The sequence below is a fragment of the Bufo bufo genome, chromosome 7, assembly GCF_905171765.1.
Source record: "Bufo bufo chromosome 7, aBufBuf1.1, whole genome shotgun sequence".
Lineage (NCBI taxonomy): Eukaryota > Metazoa > Chordata > Amphibia > Anura > Bufonidae > Bufo > Bufo bufo.
In genome coordinates, this window is record NC_053395.1 from 222,417,449 (window position 1) to 222,439,609 (window position 22,161).

At 42.7% G+C, this 22,161-nt stretch overlaps 1 protein-coding gene across 6 annotated transcripts in view; it reads right to left on the reverse strand.

Moving 5' to 3' along the window:
• PLCD4 (phospholipase C delta 4) overlaps positions 1 to 22,161 on the reverse strand; it is a 66,435-nt gene that overhangs the window by 30,221 nt on the left and 14,053 nt on the right. For all 6 annotated transcript variants that reach the window (XM_040441270.1, XM_040441268.1, XM_040441269.1 and 3 more), the window contains exons 3-7: positions 19,290 to 19,345; positions 19,059 to 19,217; positions 16,524 to 16,752; positions 13,678 to 13,807; positions 1,715 to 1,946 (exon numbers count right to left, since the gene is read on the reverse strand). In XM_040441270.1, the coding sequence (XP_040297204.1) occupies positions 1,715 to 1,946; positions 13,678 to 13,807; positions 16,524 to 16,752; positions 19,059 to 19,217; positions 19,290 to 19,311 (772 nt within the window). In that variant the 5' untranslated portion in view covers positions 19,312 to 19,345. The remainder of the gene's footprint in view (positions 1 to 1,714; positions 1,947 to 13,677; positions 13,808 to 16,523; positions 16,753 to 19,058; positions 19,218 to 19,289; positions 19,346 to 22,161) is intronic.

Below are 22,161 nucleotides of genomic sequence, written 5' to 3' on the forward strand. Positions count from 1 at the left end.
TTACAGCGATGGCTACTACCCACATTATAGTTCCGATTAGGCGCTTGTGATAGCCAAGCAGGCGTAACAGAACTCAAAGCAACTTTCATCAAGAGAGGCTCAAATACATAGTGGTTCTAAGTGAAGGCTACAAAGAGGTGCCAAAGAGATAAGGTCAACCATTTTCCTCCCAGTCGGTCCACCCTAAAATACTAGGAAAGACAATTTAAATGCAAAACAATATTAACCTAAGGATACTTTCACACTTGCGTTAAAGTTTTCCGGTATTGAGTTCAATCCTTGGGGCTCAATACCAGAAAAAAAAACGCTTTCGTTTTATCCCCATGCATTCTGAATAGAGAGCGATCCGTTCAGGATGCATCAGGACGTCTTCAGTTCAGTGCCTCTTACAGTATTTGGCCGGAGAAAATACTGCAGCATGCTGCAGTATTTTCTCCGGCCAAAATTCCAGAATACTTGCCGGAATGCCGCATCCGGCATTCATTTCCATTGAAATGTATGAATGCCGGATCCGGTACCAAGTGTTCCCGGAAAAACGGATCCGGTTTCCCAGTCTGCGCATGCGCAGACCTTTAAGAATGTGAAAAAAAAAAATACCGGATCCGTTTTTCCGGATGACACCGGAGAGACTGATCCGATATTTCAATGCTTTTGTCAGATGGATCCGCATCCAAATTCGGAAACAAATTATATCCGTTTGCATACAGATTTCCAGATCCGGCAGCCGGGAGGCAGGCAGTTCCGGCAACGGCAATCCTCTAACGCAAGTGTGAAAGTAACCAAACACAGTCCACACTACTTGCAAACCGTACATATCTCTCTGCTAGTTTGCTACAATGTATCAGTCTGGAGTCCAGGATGTTTTGCTCACAGAGCATTGTCTGGACTGGTTACAATTGTATCCACTTCCAAGCTGAGAGCAGGAGGAGCTGAGCACAGGTTTACTGCCTGTGAATGGAAACAATAGTGTTCTCATTCACTGACAGAGACCTTAAAACTGACTATGATTGAAGCAAACATCAGTTATTTGTGGGGTTTACAATTGTGGCTATTAGTGATGAGCAAAGGTTTGAAAAATTCGATTCAGCTGCTTCACCGAACTTGGTCAAGAAATTCGATTTGTTACGAATTACTTCTTCACCAATCGCCTTCTATTGTATGGAGCAATGACGGGAAACAGCAATTGGCACTGTCCCCCGTCATTTAACCCCTAAGATGCCATGTTCAACGCTGATGGCGGCATCTGAGACAAGCATTCAGGTGCTCAGGAGTTAATCCGGGGTTGAAAAAAAATTATACTTATCTCATCCACTTGATTGCGGAGAGGCTGTCCGCCCCCGTCTTGATTGATGAAAACCCGCCAAAGGACCTGCAGCCGTGATCACGCTGGCCTTGCGCGGTGACCTCATCAGTGATGACATCACCGCTCATGGCCAGCGTGACTACGTGGTGATGTCTTCACACTTTACGCAGGTCCTTTGGATGGGAAAAGATGGCTCTCCACAATCAAGTAAATGAGATGAGTATAATTTTTTTTACTTTTAGCCACCATTTTAGGAAAAATTGATTCACTACCACGAATCGTGAGGAAATTTGGCTTCGTGACAAATTAAATTTTTCTTAAAATCGGGGGACACTCCGATTCGCTCAACACTAGTGGCTTACCACAGACTGGAAAAAAGCAGCAAGTCATGATATATTACTAACATCTTACCTGTCTCTGAAGGTTCATATCTGGCTATAAGATCCATTGCAAACTCCTCAGTGTTGTCCACCTCCTGCTGCTCCTGACGCAGAAAGTCCACAAACTCCAACAGAGTCAGTTTCTTGCCATCCTTTGAGAAGTCCTGAAATATCTTAAGGACCTCATCTCGCTGGGTCAGAGCTTTGTAAAATAGCACAAACTCGTCACCCTCCAGGGTCCCGGACTCCGACTTGTCAGCCATCTGAGCACATAAAAACTATTATAAAGGAATGAAACTTCTCCCTGTGTAAAGTCAGTGTGATACATGGTGAGTTATGTGCTTATTAGTCACATAGACTGGAGCATCGATTGCAAATTCTCATATTGCTTTCCTACTTATAACTATATAAGTACTATAATACTGTCTGTTATGTACAAGAATATAACTACTATAATACTGCCTCCTATTTACAAGAATATAACTACTATAATACTGCTCCTATGTACAAGAATATAACTACTGTAATACTGCTCCTATGTACAAGAATATAACTACTATAATACTGCTCCTATGTACAAGGATATAACTACTATAATACTGCTCCTATGTACAAGAATATAACTACTATAATACTGCTCCTATGTACAAGAATATATCTACTATAATACTGCTCCTATGTACAAGAATATAACTATTATAATACTGCCTCCTATGTACAAGAATATAACTACTATAATACTGCTCCTATGTACAAGGATATAACTACTATAATACTGCTCCTATGTACAAGAATATAACTACTATAATACTGCTCCTATATACAAGAATATAACTACTATAATACTGCTCCTATGTACAAGAATATAACTATTATAATACTGCCTCCTATGTACAAGAATATAACTACTATAATACTGCTCCTATGTACAAGGATATAACTACTATAATACTGCTCCTATGTACAAGAATATAACTACTATAATACTGCTCCTATATACAAGAATATAACTACTATAATACTGCCCCCTATGTACAAGAATATAACTACTATAATACTGCTCCTATGTACAAGGATATAACTACTATAATACTGCTCCTATGTACAAGAATATAACTACTATAATACTGCCCCTATGTACAAGAATATAACTACAATAATACTGCTCCTATGTACAAGAATATAACTACTATAATACTGCCTCCTATGTACAAGAATATAACTACTATAATACTGCTCCTATGAACAATAATATAACTACTATAATACTGCTCCTATGTACAAGAATATAACTACTATAATACTGCTCCTATGTGCAAGAATATAACTACTATAATACTGCTCCTATGTACAAGAATATAACTACTATAATACTGCTCCTATATACAAGAATACAACTACTATAATACTGCTCCTATATACAAGAATATAACTACTATAATACTGCCTCCTATGTACAAGAATATAACTACTAGAATACTGCTCCTATGTACAAGAATATAACTACTATAATACTGCTCCTATGTACAAGAATATAACTACTAGAATACTGCTCCTATGTACAAGAATATAACTACTATAATACTGCTCCTATGTACAAGAATATAACTACTATAATACTGCTCCTATGTACAGGAATATAACTACTATAATACTGCTCCTATGTACAAGAATATAACTACTATAATACTGCTCCTATGTACAAGAATATAACTACAATAATACTGCTCCTATGTACAAGAATATAACTACTATAATACTGCCTCCTATGTACAAGAATATAACTACTATAATACTGCTCCTATGTACAAGAATATAACTACTATAATACTGCTCCTATGTACAATAATATAACTACTATAATACTGCCTCCTATGTACAAGAATATAACTACTATAATACTGCTCCTATGTACAAGAATATAACTACTATAATACTGCCCCCTATGTACAAGAATATAACTACTATAATACTGCCCCCTATGTACAAGAATATAAATACTATAATACTGCCTCCTATGTACAAGAATATAACTACTATAATACTGCTCCTATGTACAAGAATATAACTACTATAATACTGCTCCTATGTACAAGAATATAACTTCTATAATACTGCTCCTATGTATAAGAATATAACTACTATAATACTGCTCCTATGTACAGGAATATAACTACTATAATACTGCTCCTATGTACAAGAATATAACTACTATAATACTGCTCCTATGTACAAGAATATAACTACAATAATACTGCTCCTATGTACAAGAATATAACTACTACAATACTGCCTCCTATGTACAAGAATATAACTACTATAATACTGATCCTATGTACAAGAATATAACTACTATAATACTGCTCCTATGTACAATAATATAACTGCTATAATACTGCCTCCTATGTACAAGAATATAACTACTATAATACTGCTCCTATGTACAAGAATATAACTACTATAATACTGCCCCCTATGTACAAGAATATAACTACTATAATACTGCCCCCTATGTACAAGAATATAACTACTATAATACTGCCTCCTATGTACAAGAATATAACTACTATAATACTGCCTCCTATGTACAAGAATATAACTACTATAATACTGCTCCTATGTACAAGAATATAACTAATATAATACTGCCTCCTATGTACAAGAATATAACTACTATAATACTGCTCCTATGTACAGGAATATAACTACTATAATACTGCCTCCTATGTACAAGAATATAACTACTATAATACTGCCTCCTATGTACAAGAATATAACTACTATAATACTGTCTCCTATGTACAAGAATATAACTACTATAATACTGCTCCCATGTACAAGAATATAACTACTATAATACTGCTCCTATGTACAAGAATATAACTACTATAATACTGCCTCCTATGTACAAGAATATAACTACTATAATACTGCTTCTATGTACAAGAATATAACTACTATAATACTGCTCCTATGTACAAGAATATAACTACTATAATACTGCTCCTATGTACAAGAATATAACTACTATAATACTGCTCCTATATACAAGAATATAACTACTATAATACTGCTCCTATGTACAAGAATATAACTACTATAATACTGCTCCTATGTACTAGAATATAACTACTATAATACTGCTCCTATGTACAAGAATATAACTACTATAATACTGCTCCTATGTACAAGAATATAACTACTATAATACTGCTCCTATGTACAAGAATATAACTACTATAATACTGCTAAGTAGAAAATATAACTGTTATAACATTTTATCTATGAATCCAAGGGGATCTGGTTGTTAGATTTACAGGTCAATTGATTACCGTAAATTATTGGTGTAAAATGTTCCCTTTAGACTTAGATGCGGTGTGCTGTACTGACATTCCTCATGTATGTGGCCGTATGATTATTGTATCAGTAGCTATGTTTATAAAGGACAGACTATATTTAGAGACTTTTCCGAATAATCACATTACCGTACATGATAACAGGCCCGGTGAGTGCTGGCGCTGATGGATGACAGAGAAGGGGAACTGCAGCCGTCAGCTAAAGGGGCTTATATATAATATTGGTCAGCTCCTGTAAGAGGGGGTGATGTAATGATAGCGGTATATTAGTGTTATGGAGGGGTGAACGCACCTACAAGTAGGAAATGTATAGCAGGAGTCTGGGGAGCATTTGGTATTGGTTGTATTTCGGCTTGTGCTACTAATATGGCATTTATATGTGGGCACTCTGGCTAGTATTTGGGTACTTTAGCAGATAGTATAGTGGCACTTTAATGTGACATAGGGGACAGTTTTAATTTTAATTCTACGTTGCTGTTATTTTAGCACTGTATGGCAGTATTTACTTGTGTGGTGCTTCTACTATGCAGTATATTATTTTTACAGTATGTTCTGGTGACGGTACTATATAACAATGTTATTTAGGTGACTGTATAGAAGGGTAGTTTGGTCAATATATGGCGGTGTTATGTAGGCACTATACTATAAGATGCATATGGTTGAAAACATCCTAGTGGGGGAGGGGGGGCAACAGAATGTACTGCAGAGGGCACCATCCAATGTAAGGGCAACCCTGGTAGACTAAATGTTTGATGGTCCGACCTCATGAGAAAGCTGCGGAAACACCAGGAACTGATCCTCCTCACGTTTCTTTGATGACATGTATAGTTGCTGCTCGTTACTTTTCCGGCCTCTGTAGATCACATGTATCAGTGCCTCTCTAAGACGCATCCAATCTCCCCCTTCACTCACATGGTTTAATCCAGACACCGCTTTTTTTATTCTGTGCGGGTTCTACCAACTATCATACAACAATCTGTATGTAAGGGGTTCACTTACTTACTGGTTAATTAATATTGTAATTATCTCTTATCTTCCCAGCTAATGACTAAGCCTGAGCTGCTGGGTCTCACCAGGGACTGATATTCTTGGTCAGACTGCATTATTCATTACAATCTGCCGGACGCTGCATTTGGCCAATCTGGGTATTTGTCACAATCAGTGTGGGGGAAACTCCACACTGAACACAGGAGGGAAGGGAAACAGTTACTGGGCCTGGAAACTAGAGAAGAAACAGGCCACCTCCTAGACAATCCCTGACTACCTATCAATATGAATAGACCTTGAAGGTAGGAAAATTCATATGCTGGATACCTAGGCCCTAATTTCCCTATAAGGCCCTGGAATAAGTATAGGACCAGAGACAACCCATTCCTCCCCAGATGGACGAATGGAAGTCTCTGTCTCAGGCCCAGATAAAAACAACCGGGAATATAACAAATACAAACAACCGCGACACTTAAATTCTGTAGAGATGGAAGAACAGGAACACCAGTGACGACCTCACACCAGCTCAGCCAAACCCAAATGAAACTATCTACTGCATAGTCAGAAGGGTGGGGTCAGACTATAAAGGGTACAAGTAATGACCACTGAGTAACAGCTGAGAAAAGGGAAGTGGTCATTAACCCTATCAACACTGAATCAAGAGAAATCAAGGAGGCTGTTAGATTCCTCCATGCTCAGCCAGTCTCTCTGATCTCCTGACACCAGTCACCCTCTGGGACTGTGACAGTACCCCCCCCCCCTTCTACGGGTGACCTCCGGGCACCCAGGACCGGCCTTATCAGGATGGGCTCTGTGAAAGGCCTTCACCAGACGATTCGCATTAACAGCGGCCGCTGGAACCCACATCCTCTCCTCTGGTCCGTAACCCTTCCAGTGGACGAGATACTGGATGGATCTACGAAGAACTCGGGAGTCCATAATCCTGCTGATTTGAAATTTAAATTAGCGTCCACCATGACAGGAGCGGGAGGCAAGGAGGACGGCTCAACAGGTTCGACACATTTAAACAACGACTTATGAAATACGTTATGAATTTTCAAAGCCTGAGGAAGTTCAAGACGGAAGGCTACAGGGTTAATAATGGCAGAAATCTTATATGGACCAATAAATCTTGGGCCCAACTTCCAAGAAGGTACCTTAAGTTTAATGTTTCTTGTGGACAGCCACACAGAATCACCCACTCTCAGGTCCGGACCAGTCTCCTGTCAGCCGCACGCTTATACCTGTTGCCCATCTTTTTCAGGTTATTTTGAATTTTCCGCCAAATCGAAGACAAAGAAGAGGAAAATTGTTCCTCCTCAGAAATACTGGAAGTTTGAGAACCAGAAAATGTGCCAAACTGTGGATGGAATCCATATGCCCCAAAAAACTGTGACTTATCGGTGGAATCCAATCTATGGTTATTAATGGCAAACTCAACTAACGACAAGAATGAAGACCACTCTTCCTGATTCTCTGAAACAAAACATCTCAAGTAAGTCTCCAGATTCTGATTAGTGCGCTCCGTCTGTCCGTTCGACTGAGAATGAAAAGCCAAAGAAAAGGACAATTATACCCCCAGTCGAGTACAGAACGCTTTCCAGAATCTGGAAACAAACTAAGTCCCCCGATCAGACACCACATCAGAGGGAATGCCATGTAGCTTCACGATGTTATCGACAAACACCTGTGCAAGAGTCTTGGCATTAGGTAGAGCAGGCAATGCTATAAAATGCGCCATTTTGCTAAACCGATCAACTACCACCAGGATCACGTTTTTTACCGAAGAATTCAGTAAATCTGTGATAAAGCCCATGGACAAATGCGTCCATGGTCTAGACGGGGTGGGTAATGGAAGAAGTAGGCCGAGTATGTGTCACCTTAGCACGAGCACAGGTACAACAGGCTGACACATAGTCCTCAACACACTTACGCAGCGCCAGCCACCAAAATCTGCACGAGATGAGATCGACAGTGGATCTACTCTCAGGGTGTCCAGTGATGTTCCTCAAATACCTTGTGACGTAAGTCTGAAGGAACAAACAATTTCCCTGGAGGACAAGAGTCCGGAACATCCTCTTGGGCCTCTAACACCTTTGCCTCAAGATCAGGATATAGGACCAATATGACTACCCCTTCAGACAAAATAGGACTAGGATCTTTAGAATCACCCATCAGGAAAGCTGCGTGACAAAGCATCAGCCTTGACGTTCTTAACCCCAGGGCAGTAGGTGACAATGAAGTTAAATCTGGTGAAAAACAGCGACCATCTGGCCTGCCTTGGATTCAGTTGTTTAGCCGACTCAAGGTAAGCCAGATTATTGTGATCAGTAATTACCGTAATAGGATGAATCGCTCCTTCTACCAATGACGCCATTCTTCAAAAGCCAACTTAATGGCCAGCAATTCCCTATTACTCACATCATAATTTCTTTCAGCAGTCAAAGTTTTTTAGCGAAAAAAGCACATGGGTGCCATTAACTAGGTGAAGGACCTTGCGAAAAAAATTCTCCTACCCCTACCTCGGATGCGTCAACCTCTACAATGAAGGGCTGAGAAACGTCCGGTTGCACCAGAATAGAGGCTGAAGCAAAACATTCCTTCACAGCAGTAAAGCCTTGTAATGCCGCCTCAGACCAAACAGAGAAATCGACCTGCTTCCTAGTCATGTCTGTTAAAGGTTTAACCACAGTTGAATAGTTCAAGATAAATTTACGGTAGTAGTTGGTAAATCCCAAAAACCGCATAAGAGCTTTCAGATTTTCAGGTCGATCCCAGTCCAATACAGCACAGACCAGGGCCGGTACAAGGCAGGGGCCGAAGGAGCGGGTGCCCTGGGCGCTACCATTTGCGGACAGGAGGGGGGCGCAGGTGAAGTGCCAGCCACGGCCCCCCCTACATCATGCTGTGCCCCCCCATGTGCCCCCCCAACTAAAATGACCCCCCCCCCCCAAGTGAGCAGCCGCCGCCGGGCACAGGGAGATGAGCGCTTCCATTGCGCTCATCTCCATTGTAAACTGTCTGTGCCAGCGGAGGTGCAGGGGAGGGAGAGGCGTGTCCCTTCCCTTTCCTCTGATAGGCTGCAGGCAGGCACCGAAGTGGAGGAGAGGCCCCGCCCCCTAATTACTCCTGTTTACCTTTCTAAAGCTAAAGGACCTTTGATGATGTCATCACAGGTCCTGTAAGGGAACTGCACAGTGTAAAGTGTAGTTCCCAGGTTAGAACAGTGCATCTGCCAGGACCTGTGATGACATCATCACAGGTCCTTCAACCCCTAACAGCAAGTATTAAAAGTTCACAAGCAGCTCTGTATTGATCCATACAGACTGGAATGGAGAGGTAAGAGGAGGTCCTCCACTTTTCATCATTTACCCCCCCCCCCCTCCATGCCCTGTTTTTACTCATTGCTCACTCATGTATACTACTTCAGACAGTTACCACTACCTCATGTACCTCACAGTGACTATAATGCATAACTGACCACATATTTCTATAAACACTGCATCTACAGTATTATACCTTCTATGTGTCACATCAATACACTGCTCTGTATATATATATATATATATATATATACACACACATACATGCACACACACTGCATATATTACACAGTATTATACATGCAATATGTACAGATATATAGTATATACCGCAGTGCACTGATATGTGAGGTATGAGGTATAATAGATGCTGTGTGTACAGATATCAGTACACTTCTGTATATACTATATATGTGAGGTACGAGGTATAATAGATGCAGTGTGTACAGATATATAGTATATACAGCAGTGTACTGATATGTGAGGTACGAGGTGTCAATACACTGCTGTATAAACTATATACCTGTACACACTGCATCTATTATACCTCGTACCTCACATATTACACTACTGTATATACTGTATACACTGCATATATTATACCCCGTACCTCACATATCAGTACACTGCTGTATATACTATATACCTGTACACACTGCATCTATTATACCCTGTACCTCACATATCAGAACACTAGGGAATATACTATATACCTGTACACACTGCATCTATTATACCGCGTACCTCACATAACTGTACACTGCTGTATATAATATACATCTGCATCTATTATACCTCTTTTGTGTGCCAGGGCTGTTTTGTAATCCCATTCCGGCCCTGATGGCATAAATTATAAAACGCAGCAGCAAGAATAGTTCATGGAACAAAGGGAGGGGCTATAAATGGGGAATGGGGGCCCAATTTAGATTCCTGCTATGGGGCCCAGTGATTTTTATGTACGCCCCTGGCTGCAGGCACTAGGCCGGCAGCCTATCAGAGGCCGGCGCAATGACGTCATCGTGCCGCCTGAGCCTTACATTACAGCGTGGGACACAGGAAGAGGCTGCATCGCATCGCTGACACTTAGGTAAGTATAAGTGTTTTTTTTTTGTTTTTTTTTACAATAGTGTTACTGGCACATTGGGGGGGCTTATTACAAAACTGGCACATGATGATGGGGGGGACTTTATACTGGCACATGATGATGGGGGGGAACTTTATAGTGTCTGTGACTTTCAAAGTCCCACAGTCCTTTGTTCTATTGCTTTAAGTATATTCTTGTTTTGAAACAACATTGATTCTTTCTTAAAAACGGGGGGGGGGGGGCGCAGTTTGCCATCTTCGCCCTGGGCACCAAATGGCCTTGTCCCAGCCCTGGCACAGACCTTCTCGGGATCCATACGAAAACCTGAGGATGAGAGCAGGTAACCCAGAAATTGTACTTCCTGAACAGCAAAAACAAATGTTTCCATCTTCGCATACAATTTATTCTCTCTTAAGATCTGTAACACCTGTCTTACATGATCCTGATGAGTCTCCATGTCTGGAGAATAAATTAGTATGTCATCAAGGTATACAACAACAAACCTCCCCACCAGATGATGAAAGATGTCATTGACAAAGTGTTGAAAAACCGCTGGAGGGTTGTTTAACCTAAAGGGCATGACCAGGTTTTCAAAATGACCCTCAGGGGTATTAAATGTGGTCTTCCACTCATCCCCCTCCCTGATCCTTACCAGATTATATGCCCTTCTCAGATCCAATTTAGAGAACACCTTGGCACCAACAATCTGACTAAACAAATCCGGAAGCAAAGGAAGGGGGTACGGATCACGGACGGAAATACGGCTGAGCTCACGGAAGTCCAGACATAGTCTAAGGGTACCATCTTTTTTTTTTTTTTTACAAAGAACAACCCAGCAGCCACTGGGGATTTGGATGGTCTGATATGACCCTTCGCCAAGCTCTCAGTGATATACTCTCGCATAGCCTTTCTTTCGGGCTCCGAAAGATTATACAACCGAGATTTGGGCAGTTTAGCTCCAGGAATAAGATTGACGGGACAATCATACTCCCGATGCGGGGGTAACTCTTGGTTACCGCTCTCAGAAAACACATCAGAAAATTCGGAAATGAACGAGGGTGCAGGTTTAGTGGTGACCACAGAGAAAGACGCATTAAGACAGTTGTCCATGCAAAAATCACTCCAATGGAGAATCTGTCTCGCTTGCCAGTCGATGGTAGGGTTAAGTTTGTTTAACCATGGCAAACCCAAAACCATCGGAGCAGGCAGACCCTCCAACACATAACAGGAGACAGATTCCTGATGTAAATCACCCACTCTTAAATGGATGTAATTTACCACCTGCGACAGGCATTTTTGGGTAAGAGGTGCAGAATCAATTGCAAGGAAAGAAATGCTTTTCTCTAGTGCACTAGTAGTCAACCCATAAATTCTTCTTGCTCCCCACCCACACCACCAATAGTAATTTGGGGATTAAGTTTTTTTTTTTGTTTACTCCTTGACGCCGAATGTACGGACAAATATTCACGAAATGTTCCTTCTTTCCACAACAAAAACAGACCCCCTTAATATGACCAAAGCTCTTACCAGCAGTCTTAGGAGTAGCCCCCCCCCCCCCCCCAACTGCATAGGCTCCTCACAAAAGGCACAACCACAAGTATCTCTTTACTATAAGTGTCAAAGGAAGCCGCCACCTTATTTGACAGTACGTCCTGAGGGTGAGGACCCTTACATCTCCCCCTAAAGCGTCTATCCAGACGTACAGCAAGGGACATAGCTGCTTCCAATTACTCAGGTTTTTCATGAAAGGCCAACGCGTCCTGAGAGCAGGATCATTCCACTCCGTATCCGTAGCTCATCTCCTAAATTCAGAGTAATTGATTTCCGCGGAGCGTTCTCCCTGCCGTAAACCACGTAACTTGGTCTCAGCCTGAGAGATCCAATCCGGGTCATCATAAATAAGACCCAAGGCTCTAAAAAATGTATCTATCAACTGGAGGGACGGTGACCCGGTCGGCAGAGAAAAAGAACCAAGACTGAGCATAATCCTTAAGCAAAGAAATGATCATACCCACACGTTGACACTCATCCCCAGAAGAGTATGGACGCAACTTAACGTACAACTTACACGATTCCCTGAACCGAATGAAATTGTCTCTACCCCCAGAAAATCTGTCCGGGAGGGCAACCTTAGGTTCAGGGCAGGCCTGGTACCCACCATCGGAACCAGCCGCCTGTGGTCTCTGAATCCGTAATACTGTCGTACGGAGGTCAGCTATCTCCAATGACAGTCCCTGCAGCTGTTCGACCAGTACAGACATAAGATCCGTAGCTGCACTGGCCTAAACAAAATGGCGGTTTATATGGCGGTAGATAATGTCACGATCAGTGTGGGGGAAAACTCCACACTGAACACAGGAGGGAACAGAAACAGTAACTGGGCCTGAAAACTAGGAAAGAAACGGGTCACCTCCTAGACAACCCTAATCCGGGCCCCTGACTACCTATCAATATGAATGGACCCTAAAGGTAGGAATATTCATATGCAGGATACCTAGGCCTTTATATCCCTATAAGGCCCTGGAAAAGGTTAGGACCAGAGACAACCCATTCCTCCCCAGATGGATGAATGGAAGTCTCTGTCTCAGGACCAGATACAAACAACAGGGAATATAACAAACACAAACAAACGCGACACTTAACTTCTGTAGAGATGGAAGAACAGGAACACCAGAGACAAACTCACACCAGCTCAGCCAAACCCAAATGAAGCTATCTACCGCATAGTCAGAAGGGTGGGGTCAGACTATGAAGGGTAGAAGTGATGACCACTGAGCAACAGCTGAGAAAAGGGAAGTGGTCATTGACCATATCAACACTGAATCAAGAGAAATCAAGGAGGCTGTTAGATTCCTCCACGCTCAGCCAATCTCCTTGATTTCCTGACATCAGTCACCTGAGGGACCGTGACAGTATTGTATGGTTGGATGTCAGGGTCAAATGATGCTCATATCTTCTGATGACATGTCCCCCTCGGTCAGAGAGATAATCCGGCCCTTTAAGGAACCTAAAACCTTTTTTGCACTTTTGTTTTAGGGTTTATTCCAGTTATATTCCAACCTGTGGCATTATAAAAACTACAACTCCCTGCAAGTATAAGTCCACCTCTGCTTCCAGGAAAGCTGCATCAGTGGGGTTGTCATCCAGATTTCATAAAGTTCTGATTGGCAAAACGATTTATTAAACCCCACACCTCAGCTGTGTCAGGTCACATTGAGATTGCATAAGTATTCACACCCATCACCTGAAACAGCCGAAAAGCGTGCTGCTCGTTCATGTCTACGTTCATCATTTTTAGAAGATCCTGGACCTCCTTAAAATTCATTCTCCCATCTCGGTTCTTGTCGGCTTTTTGGAACCAGTCACAAATCCATCTGAGCGGCCGGTTAAGGAAAAAGCCGCCATAGGTCATTGAAAACCACATTGTATTAATGTATTGTCTTATACTCTGGTCACATCCAACAATTCCACCATTTGTGTCTGCCCTCTACAGGTAACTTTCAATTCAGCTTCCATAATGCATTGCCTTCTAGTAAGAGGAAACCTACAGGAATTAAATGTCAGCTTTCTTAAGCCACTGAGGAAGAGGTGAGGTCACCTCGAAACGCGTCTGGCGGATTAAAGGAACCAAACTACAGACCAAATCATCCTGCAGGATTAAAGATTAAAGATCAAAGAATCGAAAAAGTGAGGATCATACAAGATTTCCAACAACTTCATCTTTTTTCCATTCAATGCCATGTGAGATGCTGACAGCTGAACGAAATCAACACATCACATAGACAAGCGCTCTAGACCTGGGTGAGTAAGCTTAACTGTGAGAGGGACGCCTCCACAGCAAGCACAATCGAATTTTATAACCAGACTATCTATAATAAACTATTAATTCGAAAATCACCCACTGATTAACTATATAGCTGCAGTGCTCTATTGTGAATATCAGATCTTCCATGGTATAAATTAAGGAAATGTATGAAAATTGATCAACTTATAATATATTATGAACATTCTGCAACTAATTTAACACTGGAATATGTTGGATTACCCATAAGAATAAGAAGACAAGTTTACTTAGCGAATTTTCAAAATTATATTCATATAATATCCGAAAATTTTATATGAAATAATCTAAAGACACTTCTCTGCTATTTATTCGACCACTTATCCGATTTTTTTTATCTGACTATTTAATCGATCTTTTTTATTGGAATATTTAATCGATTTTTTATAAATTGACTCTACCACATTTATCCATTATATATTATATATTAACATATGGTTATTAACTTTCTATACTGTGTGCACAATTAAGGTATATTAAGGTATATTGTTATCCATTTTCCCCTTTTTTTTTTTTTTTTTTTAATATTTTTAATTTTAAATAATAATAAATGTGTTATATATGTGTGAAATACAGATGGTGAGTGCCTGCTGATTATTTTTATATTTACTTACTTGTTAAGAGATTGGGTGAATCACTTGCAGCAGAGCACCATTACCGCGGTGTCAAACAGAGTGAGCCACTATAATTCACAATTTAAATGTCAGCTTTAGCTGTGAATGGAGGAGTGAACATGTAACTCAAAATCAGGACCAATTAGGTAAAGCAAAGGAATTCCAAAATGTCTAATTTGTGTTCTAGTTGCTCACTATTTTCTAGATCTCTGATTTTTTTTCCAGTAAATTGAAACATGAGAACATGTTCATCATACTGGATAAATGCCTTTATATTTTATTAGTTTGGGCATTTTGGGACGCAGTGATTCCTATAATTTTTTTAATATTACTATTATTATTATTATTTATTTTAATTATACAGAAAGTGGTGATTTAAAATGAATTTTTTTTTATATTTTGTAAAACATTTTTTATAAACTTTTCTTAAGTCACCCTAGACGACTATAACAAGCAGTTTTTAGATTGATTCTCCCTTACATTGCAATGAATTGCCATTGCAGTTTACTGCAGATTTGCTGTTTTTATTGAGCCCACCTGCAGGGCTCTATGGGAACGACACCAGTAATAGCCTTGGTTTCTTCAGCGAGACCAAAGCATTTACAAAGAAGCAACAGCTTTCCACATCTCTGCTCGGGGAAGCTGTTCAAGCCTCGGGAGGAGAGCTGCCTCAGATGCCTTGCTCATTATTGACCACGGCATCTGAGAGGTTCAATTCTGCTATTTGCATTGTCGTCAATTGCAGAGATTACCTCCGGGACTCTGCTGTTTAAACCAGCAGAAACCCAGCAGCTATGGCGATCGCGAATCGGTCTTTGTCAGGGTATGGGGGGGGGGGGGGTATTCTTTTTATGGAGAGCGCCTAGTATGCATGAGAAATATTCTAGACCAGAAAACAATTCTCTGGGTTTCTGGGAAAATATATGAAAATTGGCATATCTTACATCTGGTGGCATCAGAGAAGCTTAGCTTTCTTTTCCTTTTGGAAGGAAGGCTAATTTGAATATCTTTCCCAGAAACCCAATAATCTGCAAATTAGCTTAACTTTCAAAAGGAAAAGAAAGCTAAGCCTCTCTGATGCCACCAGATATAAGATATGCTAATTTGCATTTATTTTTCCTAGTGAGCTATTGCCTGGCCTACAATACTTCTCATGCATACTGGGCGCTCTCCATAATGATAAAAAAAAATACCCCCCAGATCTCAACAAAGGCCTCTCAGCTAGTTAATAATTGTCTTTCTTCTGCTCTGATAAAGAAATTACCTGTAAACGGTTGTGTGCTGATGAGATGCTGACGTTGCTATTATCCGAGTTGTGCTTTGAGGCCTGTTTAAAGGGATGAGTATGAACTTTGGATACCTGCATTACACCTTGTTTTTTTGAGACGCACTGATTAGGCTGGGGCATGTTACGAGGTGGCTGGCCTCTTCACTCTCTCTGATTTGTGTAGAATTGATTGAGACCCCAATCATATAGATTTTTCTTTTCTTTTAATCAGGAATGAAACATTCGGTCCTCTCTAATGCAGATACATTGCAACATCTTGCACCTGTGTGGACATGATTTGATTCCTTCCATTAACAGCAAGCAGAGATCTTGAATTGGAACCAGTTGTAAGAAAATATAAAGGATACTGATCGAGGATTTCCTTCTGGTCCATATTCCTCACAGTCTCGATGAGTTTCTCTAGCCCTTGGATCCAGCACTGAGCCTCTTCTGCCGTGCCTGCAACCAGGTCAAGGTTCCCCCGACGCCCATAGAAGACAATGGTGAAACAAAGCTCCGGCTCGAACTCGTCAGCGATGCTCTGTAGAATCTCGGACTGATGTCCCTCCCGCACGGTCTCAATGTCGCTGATGGAAACTAGATGGAGAAAAGCAACTTGATTATAAATCTGTCTACTGCTCTGTGTATACAACCCCCTATGCAGGACTATGTATCTCCATGGGAACAGACTACAAGCTTTGTGTAGTCTGATCCTGCTGTCATACTTTCTTCCAGGTGTCCATCTACATCTTGTATGACTGCACATGCTATTTGTTAGAAATGTGACCAATTACACATTCTCCCGAAGAAGCTCCCTTCACACATACTATTTTGTGGCATTTTGGGGGGTTTGTAAAAAGCAGCATCAATACTGAACTTTCAAAAGTGTTTTATAAAGTCATTTATCAGTCAAAAAACATGCTGGTTAGGTTGGGGGGGAAAATTGACCCATAAACCTTACCACTAGCAGAATAGTGAGTGCAGCTCTGGAGTATAATACAGGATGTAACTCAGGATCAGTACAGGATAAGTAATGTATGTACACAGTGACTGCACCAGCAGAATAGTGAGTGCAGCTCTGAAATATAATACAGGATGTAACTGAGGATCAGTACAGGATAAGTAATGTAATGTATGTAGACAGTGACTACACCAGCAGAATAGTGAGTGCAGCTCTGGAGTATAATACAGGATGTAACTCAGGATCAGTACAGGATAAGTAATGTAATCTATGTACACAGTGACTGCACCAGCAGAATAGTGAGTGCAGCTCTGGAGTATAATACAGGATGTAACTCAGGATCAGTACAGGATAAGTGATGTAATGTATGTACACAGTGACTGCACCAGCAGAATAGTGAGTGCAGCTCTGGAGTTTAATCCAGGCTGTAACTCAGGATCAGTACAGGATAAGTAATGTATGTACACAGTGACTGCACCAGCAGAATAGTGAGTGCAGCTCTGGAGTATAATCCAGGATGTAACTCAGGATCAGTACAGGATAAGTAATGTAATGTATGTACACAGTGACTGCACCAGCAGAATAGTGGGTGCAGCTCTGGAGTATAATACGGGATGTAACTCAGCATCAGTACAGGATAAGTAATGTAATGTATGTACACAGTGACTCCACCAGCAGAATAGTGAGTGCAGCTCTGGAGTATAATACAGGATGTAACTCAGTATCAGTACAGGATAAGTAATGTATGTACACAGTGACTGCACCAGCAGAACAGTGAGTGCAGCTCTGGAGTATAATACAGGATGTAACTCAGGATCAGTACAGGATAAGTAATGTATGTACACAGTGACTGCACCAGCAGAATAGTGAGTGCAGCTCTGGAGTATAATACAGGATGTAACTCAGCATCAGTACAGGATAAGTAATGTAATGTATGTACGGCAGAATAGTGAGTCCAGCTCTGGAGTATAATACAGGCTGTAAATAAAATTAATATATAAACTGTTACATGCTGCTGGACAGAGATGGACATACACACTAAGCTTACTACCAGCGATAAATACTTGAGCTATTTTCAGACTTCTATCTATTGTGATGTACACAGGGCCTCTCACAGTGATAACTGCAGCTCTCCTGGAATCCATCCCATTAGTAATGCACAGCGCTGGGTGATCTCCCTGCTCCGCTGCATTAACCTCAGTGCACTTAGCCCCAAAGCTCACAGACTCTCATCCCCCACTACAACTGATTACAGGAAATGCACATCATCTCTGGCAGAACGTCACCTACACAGAAGCCCTCCCTGCACATTATACAATGCCTGAGGGAAGCAGTAATGGACGTGCGGAATCCCTCCGCAGCCAGAACCGATCCATACGTTCTCCATCCAGAAACCAAAGATCAGAGAAATGATTATCAAGTGCCCAATATTATCAGAAGCTTCTTCTCCCCATGAGTCTAATTTCTGGACCCTCAGAGGGGAGCGCAGTCATTGTAAAATGAAAGTTCTGCATTGAAGTGAATGGAGGAGAATTTTTTTTTTTATTTCAAGCCTGAAAACCTAGATAGACCAAATACTTCTCACAGCTGAAGAATACTTCTCACAGCTGAAGCTTTGCTACCATTGCATCCAGTCTAGGCAAAACTATGCAAGGTAAACAAATCAGTGCAAATCTCTCTTTGTTGTCCTGATGGTTTGTTACAATGTATCGGTCTGGAGTTCAGGTTGTTTAGACTGGATACAGTTGTAGCAAATTAGTTTAACATATTTAGCTTGTATGGGGTTTTCTAGCTCTGTGTGTAAGAAATCTTCCCTCACAGCAAGCAGAGATCCTGACAATGGAGTGGAACATACAAAGTATATTAGAAAGTTGCAGAACTTTTCTCTTGGAATGATCGCGCAGGGGTTTGTCCAGTGGACGCCCGCTCGGGTGGCACTCACAGGTGGACTTGGTGTTGCCCGTCTTCTTGGACTTGTACCAGATGGTCATACAGTCCTCCTGCAGTTTGAAGTATCTTTGTTTCTTCCAGTTTCGTGATTTCACTTTCCTCATCACGGAGCCGGCCTGCATCAGCTGCAAGTTCTCATCCAGCTGCAGACCTGCAAACAGAGCAAAGTGAGCAGAGCAGGTTCACAGACGTGGCCGGTCCTCACCGCTGTCCTGGTACTTACGGGCGGAGCGCGGAGAGGTCATCGCGTATCCGTTATACCCTCAGCTCTCCCGGCATCTGGAATCCAATGACAGGGAAGTTACAAAGATCCAACAGTGTATGCGGCCGCAAAGGATAATTAAGGCTAAATGCACACGATGCAGATTTTTTTCTACACGGATTTTGACCTTCTTCATTTACTTAGTAAAATCCGCACCAATTGATGCAGATTGACCGCACAGATTTGCATCCTGACCGTGTGCATGTACCCTAATAGTGCCAGCCAGAGTGCCCACTGAACGGTACCAGCCAGTCTACCCTATAATGGGAGCAAGGGTACCTCTATCTATAGTGCTGGACCGCTCCCATGAACAGTTCTACACAGTTTCCCCATGTATAGTGCCAGTCACAATGCACCTATGTACAGTGCCAGTGTCCCCATGTATAGTGCCAGTCACAATACCCCCGTGTACAGTGCCAGTGTCCCCATGTATAGTGCCAGTCACAATGCACCTATGTACAGTGCCAGTGTCCCCATGTATAGTGCCAGTCACAATACCCCCGTGTTACAGTGCCAGTGTCCCCATGTATAGTGCCAGTCACAATACCCCCGTGTACAGTGCCAGTCACAATGCCCCCATGTATAGTGCCAGTCACAATGCACCTATGTACAGTGCCAGTGTCCCCATGTATACTGCCAGTCACAATGCCCCCATGTACAGTGCCAGTGTCCCCATGTATAGTGCCAGTCACAATACCCCCGTGTACAGTGCCAGAGTGTCCCCATGTATAGTGCCAGTCACAATGCCCCCATGTACAGTGCCAGTGTCCCCATGTATAGTGCCAATCACAATGCCCCCATGTACAGTGCCAGTGTCCCCATGTATAGTGCCAGTCACAATACCCCTGTGTACAGTGTCAGAGTGTCCCCATGTATACTGCTAGTCACAATGCCCCCATGTACAGTGCCAGTGTCCCCATGTATAGTGCCAGTCACAATACCCCCGTGTACAGTGCCAGTGCCCCCGTGTACAGTGCCAGTCACAATACCCCCGTGTACAGTGCCAGTGCCCCTATGTATAGTGCCAGTCACAATACCCCCGTGTACAGTGCCAGTGTCCCCATGTATAGTGCCAGTCACAATACCCCGTGTACAGTGCCAGTGTCCCCATGTATAGTGCCAGTCACAATGCCCCCGTGTACAGTGCCAGTGTCCTCATGTATAGTGCCAGTCACAATGCCCCCGTGTACAGTGCCAGTGTCCTCATGTATAGTGCCAGTCACAATGCCCCTGTGTACAGTGCCAGAGTGTCCCCATGTATAGTGCCAGTCACAATGCCCCTGTGTACAGTGCCAGTGTCCCCATCTATAGTGCCAGTCACAATACCCCCGTGTACAGTGCCAGTTTCCCCATGTATAGTGCCAGTCACAATGCCCCCGTGTACAGTGCCAGTGTCCTCATGTATAGTGCCAGTCACAATGCCCCCATGTACAGTGCCAGTGTCCCCATGTATAGTGCCAGTCACAATGCCCCTGTGTACAGTGCCAGAGTGTCCCCATGTATAGTGCCAGTCACAATACCCCCGTGTACAGTGCCAGTGTCCCCATGTATAGTGCCAGTCACAATGCCCCGTGTACAGTGCCAGTGTCCTCATGTATAGTGCCAGTCACAATGCCCCCATGTACAGTGCCAGTGTCCCCATGTATAGTGCCAGTCACAATGCCCCTGTGTACAGTGCCAGAGTGTCCCCATGTATAGAGCCAGTCACAATGCCCCCATGTACAGTGCCCGTGTCCCCATGTATAGTGCCAATCACAATGCCCCCATGTACAGTGCCAGTGTCCCCATGTATACTGTCAGTCACAATACCCCCATGTACAGTGCCAGAGTGTCCCCATGTATAGTGCCAGTCACAATGCCCCTGTGTACAGTGCCAGGTTGTCCCCATGTATAGTGCCAGTCACAATGCCCCCATGTACAGTGCCAGTGTCCACATGTATAGTGCCAGTCACAATGCCCCTGTGTACAGTGCCAGTGTCCTCATGTATAGTGCCAGTCACAATGCCCCCATGTACAGTGCCAGTGTCCCCATGTATATTGCCAGTCACAATGCCCCTGTGTACAGTGCCAGAGTGTCCCTATGTATAGTGCCAGTCACAATGCCCCCATGTACAGTGCCAGTGTCCCCATGTATAGTGTCAGTCACAATACCCCCGTATACAGTGCCAGTGTCCCCATGTATAGTGCCAGTCACAATACCCCCGTGTACAGTGCCAGTGTCCCCATGTATAGTGCCAGTCACAATGCCCCCGTGTACAGTGCCAGTGTCCTCATGTATAGTGCCAGTCACAATACCCCCGTGTACAGTGCCAGTGTCCCCATGTATAGTGCCAGTCACAATGCCCCCATGTACAGTGCCAGTGTCCCCATGTATAGTGCCAGTCACAATGCCCCTGTGTACAGTGCCAGAGTGTCCCCATGTATAGTGCCAGTCACAATGCCCCCATTTACAGTGCCAGTGTCCCCATGTATAGTGCCAATCACAATGCCCCCATGTACAGTGCCAGTGTCCCCATGTATACTGCCAGTCACAATACCCCCATGTACAGTGCCAAAGTGTCCCCATGTATAGTGCCAGTCACAATGCCCCTGTGTACAGTGCCAGAGTGTCCCCATGTATAGTGCTAGTCACAATGCCCCCATGTACAGTGCCAGTGTCCCCATGTATAGTGCCAATCACAATGCCCCCATGTACAGTGCCAGAGTGTCCCCATGTATAGTGCCAGTCACAATGCCCCTGTGTACAGTGCCAGAGTGTCCCCATGTATAGTGCCAGTCACAATGCCCCCATGTTCAGTGCCAGAGTGTCCCCATGTATAGTGCCAGTCACAAT